Raw genomic sequence first — 22,949 nt, forward strand, 5'->3', positions numbered from 1 at the left:
CACGAATATGTCCCATACAGTGTTTAATCAAATTGTTTAGGATTGTGACCTCTGCGAAGGGCATGGTGCCTCCCCCCCCCCCCACGACGCATGAGAGATACACGACTAAAGTACCGTCCACTCTGACGTTATCTGTTGTCGGGTTTATTTAAAGGTTCTTAGTTCGTAGTAGTCACCCTTCTGCATTGTAAGTGCAAGCACAAGAGCGCACGCGCGCGCACACGCAAACACGCACTCGGCGATTTGATTTCGGCCCCTGCCCAGAGTAGAAAAGCATCACAACACTGCAAGACGGCATCCCAGTTCTGGTGGGCAAGGAGTTATGTGTGTATGTGTAAGGTCACAGGATGAGCCATATATTGGGCCACATATGACCTCTGAGCTCTCACCCAGATTAATAGCTGTCGATCACGAGTCCAACATGTGATCCAAGACCGTGGTGCATCACATGCATCTTGCTGGTGAGGTGGATAGCTCCACGACCTCTTACACTTCGGTCCCGAGTTCGCGCCGAGCTCCTGGTATGGAAAAGCCTGCACAGATAGCACAGTCCTTAAATCCAGCCATAAACATGGGGTTTGTTGTGTGTGCGTGTGTTTAAGGTCGCATTTCCCATAGATAACACCACATAAGCCATGAGCTCTCATCCAAAAGGATAATAGCTGTCAATCAAAAGTATAGCCCATGATCCAAGAACACACCCTAGGATTGGTAAAGGGCTAATACAGTACCAGTTTATAATGAAGGAAGTAGAGAAGAAAGGGAAAGAAAGAAAGAAGAATAATTATGAATCATTGCTTCTGACAAACATAAAATTGTGAGAAAAAAAAGAGTGTACACAAGGAGGCACATAACAGCAGCTGCTGTCGCCTTTGTCATATGCACTTAGACTATTGGGACATAACAGTCAGTGCTGGGAATCTGAGAAGTGTGGAACTGGAAAGAAAGTAGCTAGGGCAAGTATCTTGAAAAGAATATTTTGGTCAAAATTTTGGTTCTGTAATCTTTGCTATTTTTTTTCTCACACATGCATGAGGTGCTAGAAGAAAGTGTGTGGATTGCATGTACCTGGAGAAAGCCTTTGACAAGATATTTCACAAGTGAATTGTGGAAATTGGAGCGCACTGCAAGACTCGAGGGAACCCTCTTGGAATAGGAGTTTCCAAGAAAGCCAATACAAGATTCAACTGCATTTATGGCTTCAATCCCTAAAAGCTGCTATATTTCTTTTTAATAGTTTTCTATACCACATGCTTAATAACACAAGTCTACTACACTCTGACCACTGGAAATGACTTACTTTAAACCAAGTTGTTTGTACTCCTTGTCTTGCTGTACAGGAGTATGACAAGCACTGAATGCTTACTCTAAGAAATATATTGGTGTTTCTGATACCATGTGACTTTGGAGAATTATAGGGTATCGATGGTGTGTCTTCCAAATCAGCATCTGTTCCACATGACTCAGTCACGGCTGGTTCCTAGCATAATTTGTAAATGTCAACTCAAGCTTTATGGGCTTATGGCATGTTTCCCTGATGTTAATCCCATTTACAGGCTTACCCCCACGAGGGACAACCCTCAGTAAAGAAGAGGAAGAGTTAAAACAAGCTGACCAATCCTACCAAGAATTATTTGGAATGGGAAGCAGTGGGTGGGGGAGGGAGTTAGGTGTGTGGACTGCCTCAGATGGCAAATCTGGCTTTGTTACTAGAGGGCAGTAAATCAACATCATGGAATGTATGTGTGACACATTAAAGAGGAAAAAAAAAAAAAAAAAAAAAAAAAAAAAAATTAAGGGAAATACTCTGAAACATGAACACATTTGAAAACTTTTAACCAAATATTTCTTTACATTACACTATTGATGAGAAGGGTGGGTGCATGGGGGTTCACAAGTGAAACTGACTGGAATGTCAGTTTGATTCAGTTTAATGTCATGAACTCCACTTCTCAAAGGGGGAACTAATTTGATCCATCTTTACAGAGGACCTTTCTGGAGCAGGGAATTTAGTATATTATACATACATATACCAAGGCTTTTTCCCCCTTACTAGGGAGGTAGCCAAAAAGGAAAAGGCATAAAATCATTCCCACCCATTCCATCCCTGAAAACATTCCACACCCCTCCACCCTCCCTCCCATCTTAGCACCTCCTAGATGACGGGTCATCCCTGCACCCTGTCCACTGCCCTGGGTCAGAAGCAGTGTCGCAAGACACAGTACATCCATAGCAAGGCCGCTTCATTAAATCGGTGACCCCCCCTCTCCGTCCCCCCATATAAAGGAGAGGACGGGGAGAAATCCCTTCGGGCTGCGTCAAAATTTTGCTCACACACACTACCTCACCCCTCCATTCCACCTCATGCATCACAACATCTTCCATATACAACCATTCTCCATTCACCCCTGTCTTCTGTCCTCTCCCGTCCTTCCTCAACAGACATTCCCCTCTTCCCCAAAGCCCCCTTCACCCCATCCATCCATCTCATCCTAGGACGTCCCCTCATGTTCACTCCCTCCACATCTGCCTTCCATACCTCCTTTACTAGTCTTTCTTCACTCATTCTTTCCATGTGTCCAAACCATCCTAATACTCTTTCATCAACCCTATCTCCCAACTCCCTTTCCACCCCTGTTCTCCTCCTCACCTCCTCATTTCTCACTCTATCTAGCCTAGTAACCCCCATCATACTTCTCAGACACCTCATCTCAAACACATTCAAACTCCTCCTCTCTTCTTCTCTTATGTTCCATGTTTCTGCTCCATACAGTGCTGTTGGCACAATCACTCCTTCATACAGTCTCCTCTTAGCATCCATTCCCAAATGTCTATTCCTCATTACACTTTTTAATCCACCAAGGCATTTACTCGCTTCTCTCAATCTACATTCTACCTCCCACCTTTTCCTGCCACATTTGCACCCAAGTATCTAAAATTATCCACTTCCTCCAGTTGCTCTCCCTTAATGCTCACTTCCAGATTACTGCCACTTTCACCCCTTGTACATCTCATCACCCTTACTATAAACTTGCTTGCTGTCAGGCAGGACTCAATCTGGCTCCACTCTGCCTTTGTGCCCAAGTAGCAACACTAAACCCCTCATGAGCAAACATCCCTGATAAAATATGGAATGGCATTGGCATGTAAACAAAGCAATTCCTTCCCTAAGTATTTGCTTCCCCACTGACATACTGGAAATGGGTAAAAGTACAAAGAAACCATCCTCAATTTATACAGCGACAAGAGAAACTTTCCAATGAGAAAGATCTGGGAGTGCCAATCATGAATAATGTCACTCAACAAACACTCCAACAAGGTTATGGGAAAGATATGCACAACTAACACATATACAAGAGGCTTTTCATTACAGGGGTGATGATGAAAAAAATATCCTTAAAAGTGGCAGTTTGCCGACAAGATTGACGAGATAAACACCATATGAGGACGGAGCCTGTATTTGTACGACGTTTCGCTTATTACAGCTTTTTCAAGTACAAGGTGAGATACAAATGCTTGAGATTAAATAAGGGGAAAGGAGGGAATGGGGAGAGAAAAGGGGGGGAAAGAAGAGGAGGAGGAGGAGGAGGAGGAGAAGGGGGGGGGGGATTGGACACTGGGAAAGGATGAGAATGCTGGCCCAAATCTCCGTGGGCGAAATGTCCACAAAGGGTGGTTTAGATAGTTAATATTATTCCCCTAATACCCATGGCCAGCAAAATATTAAATATCTAAACCACCCTTTGTGGACATTTCGTCCACGGATGTTTGGGCCAGCATTCTCATCCTTTCCCAGTGTCCAATTCTTCCTTCCCCCCCTTTTCTCTCCCCGTTCCCTCCTTTCCCCTTATTTAATCTCAAGCATTTGTATCTCAACTTGTACTTGAAAAAGCTGTAATAAGCGAAACGTCATACAAATAAAGGCTCCGTCCTCATATGGTTTTTATCTCATCAATGAAAAAAATACAAAGAACATAACCTGCCCCAGATTAAAATATTTAGTAGTGGTGCGGTCTCCTGACAAAATTATATGGTTTAACGTCACAAACTCCCCTTATCGAAAGGCTAGGCTGGTGCCCCATACAGAGGACACATAAGACAAAAAAAAGATTAAGAAAATATATGGAGCATCAACCACACTGATCTCCACCCTAGAAGGCAAACTAATTATAGAACAATTAGAAATATTGAACCCGATATTATTAAAAGAATTACAAGATAGGGGACATGATCATGGCAGGTCCCTGAAAAGACAAGAGGATGTGACAAGGTCATGGGAACAAGAAAAGATGACATGCCTGAAGGATAATATCAAACACAAATTACCCTACAGATACCTCAACTTATGGAATAGCCTATAAATAGGACATTGTCCAATCTCAAGCCATAAATTAATTCAAAGCCAAGTTTGATCAATGTAGAAAAAGAGACAGGATCCCAAAATCATTGATGAATTAAGAAATAAACACCACAAGCAGGCTTCCACTCATGGTCCCTGAATGTAAACATTTCCAAACATGACATGAAAATTCAAATATCTCCTTCAGATATCTTTCCATCCATTATTTCATTCATTGTAGTGATTTGCACGTCTAAAAAAAATTCCAACTACCTGATCCTCAAAAAAATAAAATATATTACCCAAAACAGAATTAAATTTACCAGACCCAACATTCTTCTTTGATAGCAACTTGTTGCAAATTATCTGTAGTCATACTACAATAACTTGATTCCTCCTGTAATTGTCCTACGTATGACAACTACACTCATATTTAGATCTAAACAGGACTGTCTCTTGTGGTAAATACGATAACAAATTCATGATTAGCCTCCAGTATAAGTATTACATACTATCCGAAATGCAAAAAAAAAATGAAAACATGTTTTTTCAAGGAAATGGTCATACATAACATTGCTATCATCTTCTAGGGTTGTCTATTGTTGATTTAAGCTTCTTAAGTGTTATCGATAGAAATGAAAAATTCAAGAGAATTATACAAACTCACGTTTATACCATCTGTATCAAGGTGTAATGTTGTTGAAGAACTAGCGTGCGAACGTAAGATGACCCTTTTTTTCACTTCCGAAGTTCCGTCAGCGACCCACGATCTTCGTTCGGACCCACTGGCCCTGTCTTGCTAACTGATAACAGGATTCTGAATGCTTCAAACACTGACCCAATTTTTACATAAGTGTGTTGAATGTGATTTATTCTAAATTTATTTTAGAATAAGTAGATGTAACATATTTCAATAAACTAATTGTGGATGTTTAATTGTAAGACAATAAAATGATCAATGAGGCCAGGAATACACGAGTTGCGACAAGTACTATCATATATTTATGATTGGTTTATATTAGAAAATCTAAACACAAGGTATCACAGAATTGACTAATTGGAGTTACAAGTTTGTTAATAAATTCTTATCGACGAAAACTTAGACAAGCATTATGTAGGAAACAAAAACAAAAACAATTATCTGTTAAATAATTACAACATTTCTATGATAAGAGTCAAATGTTGTGTAAGTCCAGATGGAAATAAAGCAGTCGGATTATACTTATCTTTCTTAACTAACACCGGAGCTATAGAAAAGTTGGTAACCTCCTTGCCCTGAGTTGGGTGCCTCTGTGTACCTGCCAAACATCGCGGGGCAGTTCGTTGCTGACTGGCAGTGCATAAGCAACACCAATCGCTCTCCTTTTTTGTGTGCGAGTGTTTCTCTCATCAAGAATCCACAATGGATAAAAGATTTTTGTGTGTTTTAATGCTTGGCTTGGCATATATGTTTGCCTTCATAGCATTTCAGACGATAAGTGTCATAGAGGTAAGTAGAATTCACAAATCTTTGATTTTGAATTGCCCGCTTTATCATTTGAAATCTTATTTTCACAAAATAGAATAAAATATATTTGTTGGTAATATCTTAAATGATTTTATCAACCTATTCTTTGAAAATTAATTTTTCTTACAAATCTATTTCTGCGAGGAAACATATTTTGTCGTTCCCTTAACGACTGTTTTGTTTACATGCGAGTCTGAATCAGCTGTCATATCCGTGGCGTTTAAATGGGCGGTGCGTAGGAAAGAACTTTAAAGAAGTGTATGTAAATTGTGATGGCAATTGTCTGTGTCATTGAATTTAGTATAATTTGGACCCGAAAACATCAATGGAAAATATAGATTAAATGTTCGGTTTAAAAAACCATGATAAAACCGAGCAAAGTCAATACATTTCATTTTGATTTTATCATTAAGACAAAATCCCAGTTGTGAGTTGACTTGACACGTCAGGAAATTTGCAATTAATGAGTGTATTTAGATGTTATGCTCAAGGACTTGAAATTGAGTGTGGTGCATGAAAACTGAATTAATAGCGATTACATTTAGAGAATAAGTATTAAATTGGAGACGCTGAAGAAGAGCAATTTATTTTGTGATGGAGTTGGGAAAATAAAATAAAAAAGAAAAGAAGAATAAGATATAAGAGCACATTTTGATGTGCTTATCTATATGTCTTGTAGGAGAAAGGAAGGGGTATTCGTCAAGTTTATTGAAACTTCTTGATCCATAAGTTTTTATCACTTATTATGGGTGCTTTTGGTTTCAAATAATAATGATAATAATAATTACCTTAAGTTTCAATGACTGGAAATCTGCAGTTCTACAGTGGTTGGCTCTCCTATGTATCTCTTCAGGAAGAAACTTTGAACCACTGTCTGTGTAATGTGTTGTACTAGTTTGGGACATTCTTTATCACCAGTTTTTAATATTAGGAAGATGGGAGTAGTTACCAGTTGTTTCTATCTCATTCCCATACATAGAGGAAGTTGTCAAAGTTCAGTTCTATTCCAGTATCAGGCAAAAATATTTGTCACTTCTTTCTTGTATTTGAGAGACCTATTTTTCTCTATGGAATGGTTATGTTAGGTTATACTAGGTTAGGAGTTATTGGATAATATAAATTGCATGGTAAAGGTCTGTGTTTGTATGATTCTGGAATTTTATTTAAAGATCTTGGGCCTGGTCTAGACTCTGGAGTCAAGTGTCAGCCTTTCAGGACTTCCACCTCCTGCAGAGAGTGAGGATGTTGATGGGTTTTCAAGACAGGCAGTGGGGAGACGATTCTTTGATATCCATCTTGAGTGACCACAACTTAAAGATACATTTTGTGTGTGGTTGTATGCGAGGGAAAGGGGCATGAGGTTTCAATGTGTGTGTGTGTGTGTATGTGTATAAATATATATATGTACAACACTGAATGGGTCCCAGTGAACAAATGTACATTTTTATCAACCGCAATACACTTTAATTCTAAGTCATCAACATCGACAGACTTGAGGAGGCCAACATGCAGAAATTGAAACATGGTGCAGCCAAGGACCTTAGAATTAAAGTGTATTGTGGGTGATGAAAATATATATATATATATATATATATATATATATATATATATATATATATATATATATATATATATATATATATATATATATATATATATGAGTGGAAGGGCGGTGAGCTAAACACTCATTTGTCTTCCATACTTCAATATATATATATATATATGCATATATATGTATATATATATATAATGTGTGTGTGTCTATGTAAATGCACCTAGGTCTCTTAATCCAGCATATAGAAATATATTCCATTTCATTAGGTGTCAGGAAGCAAGGTTAGTAGGCATACTAGAAGTAACCCTTATCCCTTTCACTCCTAACCCACATATCCCTTTCACTCCTTTCTACCTAATTCATTCGTGGTGCACCCTTCTCTTGGAACTATATATTCTTCTCCAATTCTATCATTTATACACATTTTTGCTCATTTAACTTCCTGAATATTTACTCCTATGGGTTCACTCACATGGCTTGATGGTGCAGTGGTACCATTCTTGACCACTCGTTCAGTGTTCCAAGGCAGAGTCTTACCCAGAGCTGAGGGAAAGACCAAGGAATTGGAGATGTGTGTGTGTGTGAGAGAGAGAGAGAGGTAACAGCATTACCCATAGAAAGAGCCATACCTGAGCTCCAAGCTCTCATCTTGGATTGGTAAATGCTGCCAGTCACAAGTCCAACATGTGATCCAAGACCATGGTGAAACATCCCTTACACCCATTTTTTCTATGATTTGCTTTATGTTCTTGCTCTCAATATACCACGAATTTCTGCATCATTTGAGGATACTTGTTCCCATCCATTCTTGTGACATGGCCATACCACCTCAGGCTCTCCTGTTTTACTCTCCTAAAGCCATGTATACCTAAGTGCCTTTATGAAATTAGTTGTTCCTTACTTTATCATATGTTGTAACTGCTTCCATAGGACTCTTCTCTCCCACATTCATTATCTAAGTCTCACTCCCATACACAGTAATCAGCTTCCCATACTGGTTTGTACATTCCTTTCATTGCTTCCACTGACACCTTTTTCTTTCTCTATACTGATCTCAGGGTGTTTATTATCTTTTCTACCTTCATAATTCTGAGAAGTCTTCTGCAGATCTTCCAGGGACCATTGACAGGTACCTGCAAGAGATGGTCCTACATAATGGATATCAGAGAGAATTAACTCTGCCAATCTTTAAAACCCATCAGTATCCTCACTTCCACTGTATGTCGTCTACCTTTTCACACAAGGACAAGCAGTGATTGCTCCTATCCTCCTACTACAAATTTATGATATAAAGTCACTCACTAATACAATGCAGCTTGGGGAATTCTGTTTTGTGGGTCTGAGTGTTTAATTAATTTTGTATGGATGTGTTGTGGGGTACTGGTAAGAAGTTGTTGTAAATGTTTGATTAGTATAATGCTAGGGTTATTTTCCTGTTGCATTCAAAGATTGATGTGCTTGTGGTACTTAGTGAGAATGGTGGATTGGTTTTAGGACCTGTGCAGAACTGACCTTATTGTTTTCTTGTCCTCTGTGGGAGTATTCTGGTTTTTTAGTGTAGATGTTGTATTAGGGTTTGGTTAATGCATTTGGTTATTATTCTTAATGTTTTCTGGGTTGTTTGTAGGATATCTATTTTACGATTATTGAGAACCATGTTGCAGTTCTTAAAGAGTTTTTATTATGATGTCACTAGTTCTGGCTGAAGGTAGAATTACTACCTCCCTTATAAGGAGATGAGTTTCTTGGTATATAGATAGGTATGAAGCAGCCTTGCTGTGGATGTGCTGTGTCTTGCGACACTGCTTCTGACCCAGGGCAGTGGACAAGATGCAGGGATGACCCGTCATCCAGGAGGTGCCAAGATAAGAGAGAGGGTAGAGGGGAGTGGAGTATGTAGGGGATGGAATGGGTGGGAGTGGTTTTTATGCCTTTGTCTTTTGGCTACCTCCCGTGTAAGGGGGAAAAGCCTTTGGTATATGTATATAGATTATGCTCACAAATAATGCTGCAGCTGGATATTTTGAAAATTAGAAAGTGGCAGATCATGTGAACTCTTATAGAAGCAGAAATGGCAGATGGAGTTGAAAGACTAAAAATATTGTGCGGTAGAAATAGAATGGGAATTACAGTGAGACCTCTCATTAACAGACATTAATTAGCTGTGTTTGTGGTGTTTTTGCTGTGTTTTCGGTGTTTTTAGTGCTGTTGTTTAATGCGTGCAATCACTATGCCACCCAAAAACCACTCCAAATCAACGGATTATTCACATCAACGGACACCGTTAACCCCCGTTTAGTCCGTTAATGAGAGGTAGTACTGTATATGAACTTCATCGTTTTTAAGCCTAGGTGGTGAAAGTGTGGGAATATTAATAGCCCAGTAGTTAGCCTAGTTCAAATCAAGCATAGGATATGTAGTAGCAGTAATATAAAGTATCCGGGGACAAATTATGGATACCTACTAGTTATGATCATGTCAACCCCATAACCTTCATCTGGGGGTACAGCCTTGAGGTGTGGCATTTAGTCTCAGGTCCAAGATCACTATTAACTTCACATATATTTCTTTTATCCTCTCTTTTATGTAGAGCCAACAACTGGCATCTCCTCCCCATTTACTACTTTCAGCCAAGGATTCCCACACCACTGGAATATAGACGACAGTCCAAAGTTTCTTTTCGGACAGATCTATGAGAGGTCCTGATGACCATTGTACTGTAGGACTGGGTTTCTAGTTAGGGAACTTAAACCAATAATTAGTCTAATGATATAAAATGGATTTGGTACTGCTAAAGTGGAAGAGTGTATGTAGACATCTGTTTTGTTGGCAGTTTCAATCTGTGTTTAGATGAATACAAATACATGTACATATTGTAATCAACCTGAACACTTGTATCATTACTATCAATAGTGCATCATATTTTCAGAACTTTTATTATAAATACCAGGCAATGTCTTCTGTCTGATGTATCAGCCTGTTGATTCCATTCAGTCTGAGGTTTGCCCCCACAGTGAAATCTAAAATGTATTAAAGGGAGTGAAATACCGAATAAATAAGGATGAAATTTGCTTCCTGAGCATTTGGGCAGGAAGAAAGTTTTATATTTTCTTTCACAGTATGTTTACCTTGTTCTGTATGTTGCAGATAAACTTAAATTCAAATGTATACAAGTCAGTTTACATTATAACTGGGATTGTTTACGTAATGCGAAAAGTTGTATCGGGAATGTGATTAAAACAAAAACATATTGAAAAGAAGTGATACATAGGATTTTGGAATGGCTTCTGTTGTCGTAGATGATTCTGAAGGCTGCAACAAAGCATTTGGTTTATGTGATGACCAAGAAACTACACACAGACACAGGAATAACTCTACTCCTCATGCTCGAAATTCGTTAGACGACTCCAGCGTTGAGGTTGACGAGACAAGTGCACTTTTAAGTAATAGTAGTGAAGAAAGCAACACAAATAATAACCAGATAGACAATGGAAAAGGTAGTTTTTGGCTTATAGGAACAGGGTTATCCTTTATGCTGGTCTTCTCAGCATTCAACTCCAATGCATTGATAACGGTAAGTTTCGGATTTTGCTTTTTCAATTGACACAGCATAATTGGTGTAGTAACTAGATATGATAGATGTATATTATTAAAAAGTATTTTATATTTCTCATCCATGTTGTCTGTATAGTGACTGCATTTGGGGCATATGGTGTGTGTTCCCAAGTCATTCTTAATTTGGTGTTGTTTTAAGGCTGTGTAGGCTTGTATACTTTTTTTTAAGTTACTGTGTAAATGCTGCTCTCTTATGCAATCTTGTGTTTATGTAATTTTTGGTAAATATTGCATACAAGAGAAATAATTGTAAAAATAGTTGTTCTTGATCGGGTAGCTGAAGCTGCATAATAGCCGGTGAGGTGGTCCCACAATGCAGATGTTGCCTTACCAGGCAGAGGCTAGATTACCGCATTGCTGATAACTGTCCATGATGTAACACTTCACCCCATACTATACAACATATATGGAAGACTGCATTGTACACAATCACATACAACAACAATACAATATACACTATAAAGGATTTGTGGGAAAACCTCATTCCAGCCGTGGAATTCCTCAGGGAGACAGGAATGCTCAGCCAGATAGTTTAGGGAATGACATCAACAACAACAACAATAGAGATAATTTGGCCTCCATATTGAGATTACATTTTGCTTGTGAAAGAGATAACAAAATATTTTGGTATGATAGTGGGCATTATCAGATACTCTGCATGTCCAGCCAGACATTGGGTAGATTAACATCAAATACCAGGGATTGTTTGGGACATCTGCGATCATCTCCTTCCTCACTTTGGCATGAATAAAGTCAAGTGGCAATGGCAATAATCAAACAAATGAGTTGATTATGATTGGTTTTGGTGATTTTGGGTGATGGAGAAATTTCCTGGAATAGTGTGATTGTGAAACAGATCTCCCATAAAGCCTCTCCTCCTTCAGTTATGAAGAACAGTGAAAGTGTGAAAGGGTCATTTAATGATCCGAAAATATTGTTATTCCTATCGCTTTCTGGTATTGGTTAAATGTATGGTAGCAAAGTGGATTTTGTTTCCAGTATTGTAGTGACCCTAGTCAACCATCTTGTTCTTCCTAATACCTGACTATTTTGTTCAGATGGAGGACAAACTCAAAATGAATGGGGTACCATTTGGTTAGGATCTGATTTTCTTCCAAGTGTGCCAAACCAACCAACGAACCCCCTCCCCCTCACCTGCTCCTCAGCTGAATAAAGAATCTAATATTAGCCAGAAGAAAATAAGTGAATTATGTCATTGCGGTGAATGGATTTTTAAACAGACACACAATGCAGATGTGGCAAGTGTTGTGTGAATTTTATTTATTTTGTTTTCATCATGTTATTATAATTTTGTTTTCTATTTTATTTATTTGCTTATTTATTTATTATTTTCTAAGTTGGCATGGTGGAATCTGGACAATTTGCAATGAAAACTAAAGAAATGAAAGACTTGTTTGATTAGAAATTTAAATAATCTTCTGCTATGTGTTGATCTCGTTGAGTCACTGTGTATTTAGAACCGCCTGAGTTACATGTAAACAGAATGAAATTGCATAATCTTCGCCTGAACAAAACTGTTTTGTTTACAATTCGTTACAACCGTTCCTGGAAGTTGTCAAGGTGAGAATAGAATCTCATTGTCTGAGAGGTTCTTCTGAATGGAGGTCATAAATATTCTGAAATTCGCGATAACTGTTTTGAAAGGGTTACCGAATTGGCGTAACCACGATGGCTTCTTTCAGCTGATTTAAGTCTCCTGGTATTTTTTTTTTACTTGTATATGTATATATATATATATATATATATTATTGAAATATCAAGTTGGATTTTGAATTGAGCCGTTACGTCACATTCTTTGCAGCCGTATGAAGACAATTGATTCGCAAAAAAAAAAAAAAAATCCTTTTTTGTTTGTTTATACATAACCAGAATCTGTCTGAGCGAAAGCGCGCGCGCCCGCGTCGGTCCGTGCATCCGCGCGACCCTCTCGCCTACCTCAGCAGCTCCTGCTGCTCCCGTCTCCGTCGTCGCCTCCGTCACTGAGGTCTTCTCGTCTTTCGCTTTCTCCAACTTGTTTGGGAGATCTGCGACCCTCGCTGGATATGTCCTCTTCGAGTGTGTGTGTGTGTGTGTGTGTTTACGCTTACCTCATTGTCTCCTATTACATATTTTTTTTTATCATACTTAGCCTCAAATTCATGTAGTTACAACCTAATGTGTGTGTGTGTGTTCTTACCTAGTTGTACTTACATAGTTGTATTATACGGGAAGGGAGCTATGATCGTGGGGGCCCGTCTTTGTATCTTTCAGCATCGAGTTTTTTCTTAAAATCTCGAATAGTATTTGCACACACTGTTTCTTTATCTAAATTATTCCATGTATCCAGCACTATGTGTGTGTGTGTGTGTGTGTCCTCGTATACGGTAGACTCGAGCCAACACCTTAGGACATCGAGGAAATGTAGGGAATAAAAAAAAGGTAAAAGGAATGATTAATATGGAGAAACGTCAGGTGTTGAAAGTAGATGAACATTAATATTTATTTATTGTTTTATTTGTCTATCTAGATAAGTATTGTTATTTGTTTTATTTATTTGTTTGTTTATTCATGTTTGTAAAACTAATCTAAGCACTGCGAGACGGACGTCAGAGAGGAGCATATCCGCACAGCCCATCTTCAAAACCCGTCAACGTCCTTACTTCCATCTGGAGGTGCAACCCTGTGAGGCTGACACTCGGTGTCTGGACTGGACCCAGGATACTTCGACTGAAATTTCTTCACTTACTAACATATGGAAAGTTGACTACCGGCGACTACTCTCCCATAACACACGCCTTGCGTCGATACAACAAGAGTCCAGTGTTTCTGAAGAGATCCACGGGAGGATCCGGTGACCGTTGCCGGCCACGGTGGGGTTCCGGGCTTCCAATCAGTGAACATCGAGGCAACAGATATATTATTATTATCCTTTTGTCCATATTGTTATTGGTATTCTTCTTGTTATTATTATTATTTTTATTGATATTATTATTATAATTAATATTATTATTCTTAATGTTATTGATATTATTATAATTATTAATATTATTATTAATAATATTTTTAATATTATTGTTATAATATATTATAATATTATAATGTAATAATATATAATATGATATTATTAATTATTAATAATAATATTATTATTATTATTATTATTATTATTATCTATTTCTATCTATTATATTGTTTTTTTATTTTATTTGTTTTTTATCGTCATCACCATCACCACCACTACTACCAGTAACCTCCCGTGTCCCTGTGGGCCTTTCCTCCCACTTCCAGTTTCTCCCCTTCCTCTCCCCTCCTTCGTCCTACAACCCCCCTCCCCTCCCCGCACCTTCCCCCAGCTTTCGATGTCCTCATACCCGCTCACTTTCCTCCTTCCCCCCTCCTCATCCTTCCTCTCCTCCCCATCCTTCCCCTCCTCCTTGCTTAAGCTCACCCTTTAAGTTATGCTGTGGGTTACAGTGGCTGTCTGCCATCGACTTTGTCTCTCTCTCTCTCTCTCTCTCTCTCTCTCTCTCTCTCTCTCTCTCTTGTCTATTTTGTATGTGTGTGTGTGTTTGTCTATATGTCTCTCTCTCTCTCTCTCTCTCTCTCTCTCTCTCTCTCTCTCTCTCTCTCTCTCTCTCTCTCTCTCTCTCTCTTGTCTTGTGTGTGCTCTCTCTCTCTCTCTCTCTCTCTCTCTCCCCCCCCCTCTCCCTGTATTTTTTCAGATTCTCTCTATTCTCTATCCTTCCTTCCATCTCCCAGTCTTCCTCCCTCCCTCCCTCCCTCCCTGCATGTCTTCCTTCCTCTCACCTTCGCCCGTCCTTCTTGCAACCTTTCTTGAGGCTTCAGGTTGTGATGGCAGAAATATCGAAAACGCAACCCCCCCCCCCCACATGGCGTCGAGAGGAGGCCACGGCACCGGTGAAGAAGAAGACTCAGAGAGCTGCCACAAATAAAAACTGAGTCCTCTCCGATAGATGAGTAAAAAGACAAAAAAAAAAAAAGTTGTCATCAATGACAGACCTCTGAGGTTGCTTTATCAGAATTATCTCAGAGTTCTTCGTCAATCGGCTGTTTTATCTTTCCTCCACGCACGCACACACACACACGCACACACACACACGCACACACACACACACACACACACACACACACACACACACACACACACACACACACACACACACACACACACACACACACACACACGTTGGCGCGGTTGGTAGAGTCCCCAACTGTCACTACGGCGATCCGGGTTCGAATCCTGCCCAGGGCTGAAATAATTTCAGTATCGCTGCGCTGCGAGTCGTTACTCCAACTCTCGTAGGTGGGGAGTTGGGTGTGTGTGTGCGTGTAAGGTATTAACCATAGATCAGTCATACGAACTCTGAGCTCTCTTCCGGGAGGGGAATAGCTGTTGATCACGAGTCCAACACGTGATCCAAAGACCATGGTGAATCACACACACACACACACACACACACACTAGCTGGGGCAGTTCTGTGTCTGGTTTTTCTCTTCTGGGTGTGGTGGACCAGTCTCGATTGGTTAAAATTTGAACAAAATCCACATTAAATTGAATACGTGGAAACTCCTTTATGTCCGCGTTCTTGTAAAGGCGATTGACCTTAGATCCTTTGAGGCGGTGATGTTCATCATGTACAGAGTACAAAACAAACTGTTTGTTTGAACCAGGTGTAAAGAAGAGACAGAATGTCGACAGTTTGACTTCTCGGATACTTGTTTAGTTGAATGTGTCTGCATGTTATTTATTTTGTTTTATTTATTATGTTTTTATTATTATTGTTATTTATCTTTTATTTTATTTATTTTCATTTTATTTATTTATCTATTTATTTTGCATTGGGAAAACAAGTCTAACCGTTATACACCCTTTACCGTTCATTGTCTGGCCAAAGTATGCTCCAAACTGTAGAAATTATTACAAATGCAGTGCTGTGTCATTTGGGCATGATTCGGCCGAATAGTATTTTGGGCGAACCAGTGAATTCTCTCTCTCTCTCTCTCTCTCTCTCTCTCTCTCTCTCTCTCTCTCTCTCTCTCTCTCTCTCTCTCTCTCTCTCTCTCTCTCTCTCTCAAAAAAAAAAAAAAAAAAAAAAAAAAAAAAGTCAGATGCCAAATCTGCCTCGTTTGTCTTCGTAGTTGTCTCCCCCCCTCTCTCTCTCTCTCTCTCTCTCTCTCTCTCTCTCTCTCTCTCTCTCTCTCTCTCTCTCTCTCTCCCTCTCTCTCTCTCTCTCTCTCTCTCTCTCTCTCTCTCTCTCTCTCTCTCTCTCTCTCTCTCTCTCTCTCTCTCTCTCTCTCTCTCTCTCTCTCTCTCTCTTGTCAGGTCACATATAATTGTCGGATCGGTTGTAGAATTTCCACTACCCCTCACACTGATCGAGAAAGGTCCGAAGTGCTCCACCGTCACTCTGTGCCGTCACTCAAGTCATGGTAAAAATTGTTTATTACTCAATATATGGTTTGGGAGCATTAATGGTTAGGTTAATGCTCCTGAACCGTAAATTGAGTATAAAAAAAAACGTTATCATGACCTGAGTGACGGCATGTGCCTGATTGACGGTGCAGAGTGACGGCGTAGCACTTCGGACCTTTATCGATTAGTGTGTGTGTGTGAGGAAATTCTACAATTGATCCAAAATGTCACCTTTCCCTCCGTATTTTTCTCCATGTTTGTATACTCGTTTCTTCCCCTGTGACCGGTTACCTGAAGCAGTTTCCATGCAAAAAAGGCCTTGGCTTCTGCCTTGCCTGACCAGATTTTATGGGGACTTTCCTTGTATCTGGTTGTGTCCTCGTGCGTTCTTCTCCTTTACTTTCCCTCCTCCTCCTCCTCCTCCTCCTCCTCCTCCTCCTCCTCCTCCTCTCAGTACTTCCTTTCCCTTCCTTTTTTTTTGGGGGTGGGGGAGATTTTGATGGATTACCAATTTGGTTTTAGAAGCTGAAGTTCCTCATTTATGTTGTTTTTGTCCAAGAGAGATTGATGTGCAAGATAGAGAGAGAGAGAGGTGGGTGGTTTTGGTGGGGTCTGTTTTTGGATCTGAAGAAAGCTTTGGATAAGGTACCTCAAATAAGTTGATTGTCCAAGCTGGGTTACATAGGACGGCCAGGTGGAAACCTTGTGTATTGTATGCTGTGCAAGACAAAATCCTGGGGCTAGTTGTGAAGGATTATGTGTTCTATTGGAAAGAATTAGATCCCGAAAACGGGAGTTTGTTGACGAAATTTAAGAGTGATAATTCACTTTACTGACGAAGATATGATGAAACTGTTTGTTGAAAATGTTACACACACACACACACACACACACACATACATACACACACACACACACACACACACACACACACACACACACACACACACACACACACACACACACACACACACACACACTTTCACTCAAGATGGCGCACCTACGGAACTCGGGGTGACCTCGACCAAATGAAAGGTATCTAGAACTTTCGATAATTCTAGATCTGATGTCTTTAGAACTAGAGTAATCTAGAGTTAAGGCGCTGTTCAGGTAATTGAGTCCATAACGCCAAAATTAGGTAACTAGGTTACACAAACATTCGTTCCCGTCCCTATCTTGGTGACCTGGTAAGGGGACCCGTTCACAAGGCATTTTCCTCGACCTACAAGGGGACTCCCTTGGATGAATAAAATCGCCTGACGGCAGCTTGAACCTAAACGAGAGTTAGAATAGGTGATTAAGAATGTTTGAATAATTTTTGTACTAGTTTACTGGAGAGAAATTTCGAGATTGTGGGGTTCCTAGATTTTGGGTTGTATTCTAAGAACTGTCGATCTCTCTGTGTATATCGACCTTTGGAGGAAGTGCAATATAAACATCGTTATGTGTTGAGACTGGATGAGGCCGTATCTGATGTTTCCTTCGGGGTATTTGAGGTATCTTCGTTGTGTCAACTTGTCAGTGAAGGTCTTCAAAAGTGACTGCTGCTGTCTATTTGTAGTGTTATTGGCTTTCATTCAGTAGCAGATGTGATAAAGGTTTCTCCAGGATTTGATGGTGTGTGTGTGTGTGTGTGTGTGTGTGTGCGCGCGCACGCCTACGCACGTGCCAGAGAACAAGAACACATGTTAGACCTTTACCAATCCTTGACTTTTATTCATTTATTTATTTATTCATTTATTTATTTATTTGTTTATTTATTGTATTGCAACATATAGCACCTACCTTTGCGAATCGTAGATGCTATTTGGAGTGCTAACCTCCTTTGATATTTTCCCTGTTTGTGTAACAAGGGCAAGACGAAATTGCCCTTACTCTTGTTATCCCTTATCAGTTGGAATTGTTCCCGATTCTTAAGACATGATTTCGAGAGCGTGCAAGATAAACAGTAGTAGCTCTTGTGATAATGTACGCATGTATGTATACATACATACATACATCACTTGCTGACTCACCTACGTCATATAATCAAAAGTCAGGAAGAAGTCATTTTTCGCACATAATCGAAAAAAAAAGTGAATAATTGGATTCAATCAGTCCGTTGCCCCAGGTCTCTCGTAGGAGACCCACGACCCCCAGTTAACCGCCCACGGCCTCCTGTTTAGCCCACAAATCACACAGAGAAGAAATTTGATTGTGTCTGGATAGGGAAGAGTAGGGTAGTGTAGAATGAGAGGCTCTGTGTCTTCTGCGCGGTGGCTGGGTCTGAACAGTTGGTCTGTTGCCAAGCCAGTTCTGTGTTGGTACTGTTTTAATATGGGGTAGTGACCTGGGCGCATCGTGTTCTTCTGGTTCTTGCTTGTCTTGGGAGGGATGTGGCTGGTCGGTTGATGGCTGGAGTAGCCTGGTGAAGTGTAGGGTTTATCTGCATATCGTGGAGTGCCTGTTTTGTGGTGTGTGTGTGTGTGTGTGTGTGTGTGTGTGTTTCTTGTAGATATTTTAGTAGTATTTATTAATTAATTTATTTATTTTTGTCTTGTGGGCTGTACTTTATTTATATGTTATGAGAAATATGATGGTTTGAGGGTTCTTAAATTGAAAGTAGAACTGTGTGCTTATTACCCTATTGTGCTGCTCTGTGGGAAGGATTTTTGTGTCTGAGTGGAAATATTCCACTGGGATTATGTTAGTTCGTCCAATTACTATTTTTAAAGCTTTATCTTCTGTGTTGAACTTTTTGTTTTCTTAATTGTTAGGTGCCATGCTAAGGATGCATAGTTCAATGTAGTTCTTATAAATTGTCTGTGATTAGTGTTTATTTCTGGTGTACAGGTCTTGTACCTGTCAATGTTCTAAATATGTTCAGTTTCTTGTAAGTCTTTACTGTCTAGTCTTTGAGTGGTCCGAAAGTTGTTTGTGCATCAGAAGTGAGAATCCAGAATTTTATTTTTTTCAACTGTGAGAGGTTGGCCTTTTATTTTGAGTGTTTTGATGCTTTAACTCATGGTTGTCTGGAGTAAGGAGCGTCATTGATGACTTGTGACGTGTCAGCCGTAAGTCTAACTTCGTGTGTTTGTGGTTTGGAGATCCTGTGCTTGAATGTTATTGTTTGGTCGGCCGCATAAATGAGAACTTTGACGTTGTTGTTGTTGTTATTGTTATGTGCTGTAGTTTACCAGCGCTTCTATCCTTGTGGACAATCTTGAGCCATTGGTTTGAATGAGGGGTCATTTGTGATGGTTATTGAAAGAAGGGGTAAATTTGAGGAGAAAGAAAGTTGGAACGAGGAATAGTTGTATTTACAGACAAGTTTCTTTACGAAGACTTGTCTATACCCAAAAGAACGTTGTGTGATTCGGCCGGTAGAGTTGTCACAAACACTCCAGGTATAGATTTTTAACAATAAAAAAAAAATGGCCCCCTCCATTTTGGGAAAATGATGATAAATACAAGAACGTAATTCTTGTAAAACGAAGCCTACGTATTCATAATCGCTGACGGAAGAATGATGGTGGGTGAATATTTATGGATGTGGTAGTAGTGGTGATGGGAAGGGAGTGAGTGAGTGAACATTTCGTTGATTAATTTTACATCATATATTTATTTATTTTATACTTATTTGATTATTTGTTTATTTTCCTACTTCGTTTCTGTAAACATTTTCCTTGTCTATTCTTCGAAAAAGTCGCGTCAGAAAAAAAAAGAAGAGGAAAGCAAAGCGTTTATAAAGTTTCAAGACGACCCTACTAAGAATTGAACTTGTGCCCTGGAGCACGGAAGTCGAGTATGTTACCCATTGTGCCACCAAAGGCCAGTTAACCCTTCGCTAGGGCGATGCACCTGATATATTTTATTATGGTTGACGCCAGACGATTTTATTGAAAGATGACGTCTTAATGTGGGGAGGTTATCTATTAATTCCCTCGCTACGGGGACAGACTGATGTTTTTATTCCGGCTAAAATCAAGCTGTCTCGTTCACTTGAGTGTGTGTGTGTGTGTAAGTGTTGTGATTTGTTTAGGAAATTGTACGATTAAAAGTCTATTAATTCCACCCCCGAAGGTATCGTGTTTGCATAATCGATGTGATCGATTACAATGTGATGGTGATTTGTCCTCCTCTGTGTTGATACCGCATTACCAAAGGGTCTTGTTCGTGTCTGGTACTCGTTCAACATTAATCTCTTTCTTACCGAGAAGGACTTTTTTTTTTTTTTTTTTTAAAGGTTACCGGATCTTGCTCGAATTTTCTTGTCTGGTGGAAGCGACAGGAATTGGAATAAACGAATAGAAAGTGCGGCGACAACAGTGGTATGCAGAGAAGAAGGAAAGAGAAAGAGAAAATGAATGAAGGAATGTGAAACTGTGTGTGTGTGTGTGTGTGTGTGTACGGAAGACACTGAACACGTGATACTATTGTTTGGTCCCCCTTGGTGATCTGTATTTACCATATTTTCATTCTTTTTATAATTATATATATATATATATATATATATATATATATATATATATATATATATATTTGAGATGTAATTTCCTTGGATTTTCTCTTTCGTTTGCTAAGAGAGCTTCACGTCGCTTAATAAAATCGCTTGACGCCAGACAGACTCACTTTGAATTTTTTCATTTTAGTGACGCCATATATGAGGTCTGCTGAAACAAACATGAGATAGGTGATTAGCCTCTGTCTAGCGGCACGACCCGTAGAAGTATTGTTCAGGCTGTGGTCGTTCTAGGGGTGAAATATTCTAAATTCTGTATTTCATATACCAAGGGTTTTTTTTCCACCCATTTTATTCCGCCCCTTATCTTAGCTCCTCATGGAGCTAAATAAATGAATAAATTAATCAATGGATCATGAAGAATCGTCACACCAGACTTCGACAGGGTGACAATTCTTCATGTGGGCTATCCTGAGTTTACGATTCTTCGGTTGTATAAGTTGATGGCAATAAGCACAGCCCTCATTCAACCGAACCTAATCTTTATTCCATTGTTGATATTCGGCGTACTGGGGTGACAATTCTTCAGGTGGGATCTCGTGGGGGTGACGATTCTTCATGTGGGCGTTCTGGGGGTGACAATTCTTCAAGTGACAAAAAAATAATGATAATATTAATAATTAATTAAGAATAAATAAAATAGAAATAAAGTACCGAGGAGCGCATTTGGCTCCCTCCCCTTGACTGAATACACTTGGCTACCGTTGACCAGAACTAATGGGTCATGTTAGTCCACGTGACTCGATGGGTCATTGTCATGGGCGACTCGGCGAGCGAGAAGCGAGATTAATTTGTATTATCTATCAGATACGACGGCGACGCAGCAACCTCTCGACCCAGTACCACACTGTGGCACTCTGAAAAACAAAATAAAACTTCAGCAATGAGCACAGGAGTTGTGGTGGCCCCAATCAGTGGCCTCGAAATCCAAAAATCGACTCCAACGTTTCCTTTCCTTGGCGGGGGTCCAATACACGAACTCCCCTTCGATACCTAGGGTTCTCTTTGAACTGAATTAAAAAACGTCTCCTCTTCGGTAAGGGCACTTCGGTAAAAGCGGACACTCGGGGGTGAGTGGACTGTCTATTTTAGGGTTTTATTCTGGGTAAGGACGGGGGAAGGGGGTCGCGGTCGGTAAGATCCCGTTTCAGGGCTAGGACCGTCATTCTATTAATGTTGACTCCCCCCTCCCCCACCGCCTTTAGCTTGAGCGTCTTACACATTTCTTCTAAGTTATGGGCATTTTCGTTTGTGTGGCGTTGTTTTCACTTTTCTATTAGTTTACACTTTTTTTTTTCTCTTTGGGTGGCGTGTCTTATGGGTCACCCTGTACAATGAACGGTATTGTGTGTTAAATGCTGAGCCCAGTATATAGGTCAAATGTATGGATGAATACAATAGTGAGTAGGGACGGTGCATGTGCCTGTGTTGATCGACTCTGAAGGGATTTATCGATTTACTTATTGTATTTATTCTTTTAATTTATTCCTGTATTTATTTGTATAGATTTTTTATTCATTTGAGTGTTGAAGGGCCAAAGATTTACTTATTGTATTTATTCTTTTAATTTATTCCTGTATTTATTTGTAGTTTTTTTTTTATTTATTTGGGGGTTGTGGGTCCAAAGAACATGTAGCGACTTAAGTCGAAAAATTCAATGACTAAAGTCAACAAATGTTTGTTTTTCGTGGCCATGTGTTCGCATTACCCACAGGCACGCACCCGGACCATCCCGACACATTTTTAAGCTCCGATGGCCATTTGTTCTGGTGGCCAGCCTGGATGCCCCCTCACGTACGAGGTTGCTCGTCATAATACGAATTAAAGCGGATCCTATAGCTGGTTGACCATTGCATCCTTTCCGTGGCCTCTGACCTCGTTTTTGAGGCGTCCGTGTCGTCGCTGTTGACGAACTGATTCTGAACGCCCTAAATATTGAATTTCTTGCTTTTTTTTTCTTCTTCAAGAGATAAACCGTTATCATTGTGATTATTTCTT

General features: G+C 39.8%; 1 protein-coding gene across 2 annotated transcripts in view; it reads left to right on the plus strand.

Moving 5' to 3' along the window:
• The first annotated feature begins 5,661 nt into the window (after positions 1 to 5,661).
• LOC143028483 (UNC93-like protein MFSD11) overlaps positions 5,662 to 22,949 on the plus strand; it is a 110,518-nt gene continuing 93,230 nt past the window's right edge. Inside the window, exons 1-2 of one of the 2 annotated variants that reach the window (XM_076190654.1) lie at positions 6,033 to 6,104; positions 10,549 to 10,975. In XM_076190654.1, coding sequence (XP_076046769.1) covers positions 10,682 to 10,975 — 294 coding nt within the window. In that variant the 5' untranslated portion in view covers positions 6,033 to 6,104; positions 10,549 to 10,681. Of the gene's footprint in view, positions 5,829 to 6,032; positions 6,105 to 10,548; positions 10,976 to 22,949 lie in introns of those variants that run through there. The other variant, XM_076190657.1, reaches the window with a different exon arrangement.

This window comes from Oratosquilla oratoria, chromosome 9, assembly GCF_046742065.1.
Source record: "Oratosquilla oratoria isolate Oo_2021 chromosome 9, ASM4674206v1, whole genome shotgun sequence".
NCBI classification, from domain to species: domain Eukaryota; kingdom Metazoa; phylum Arthropoda; class Malacostraca; order Stomatopoda; family Squillidae; genus Oratosquilla; species Oratosquilla oratoria.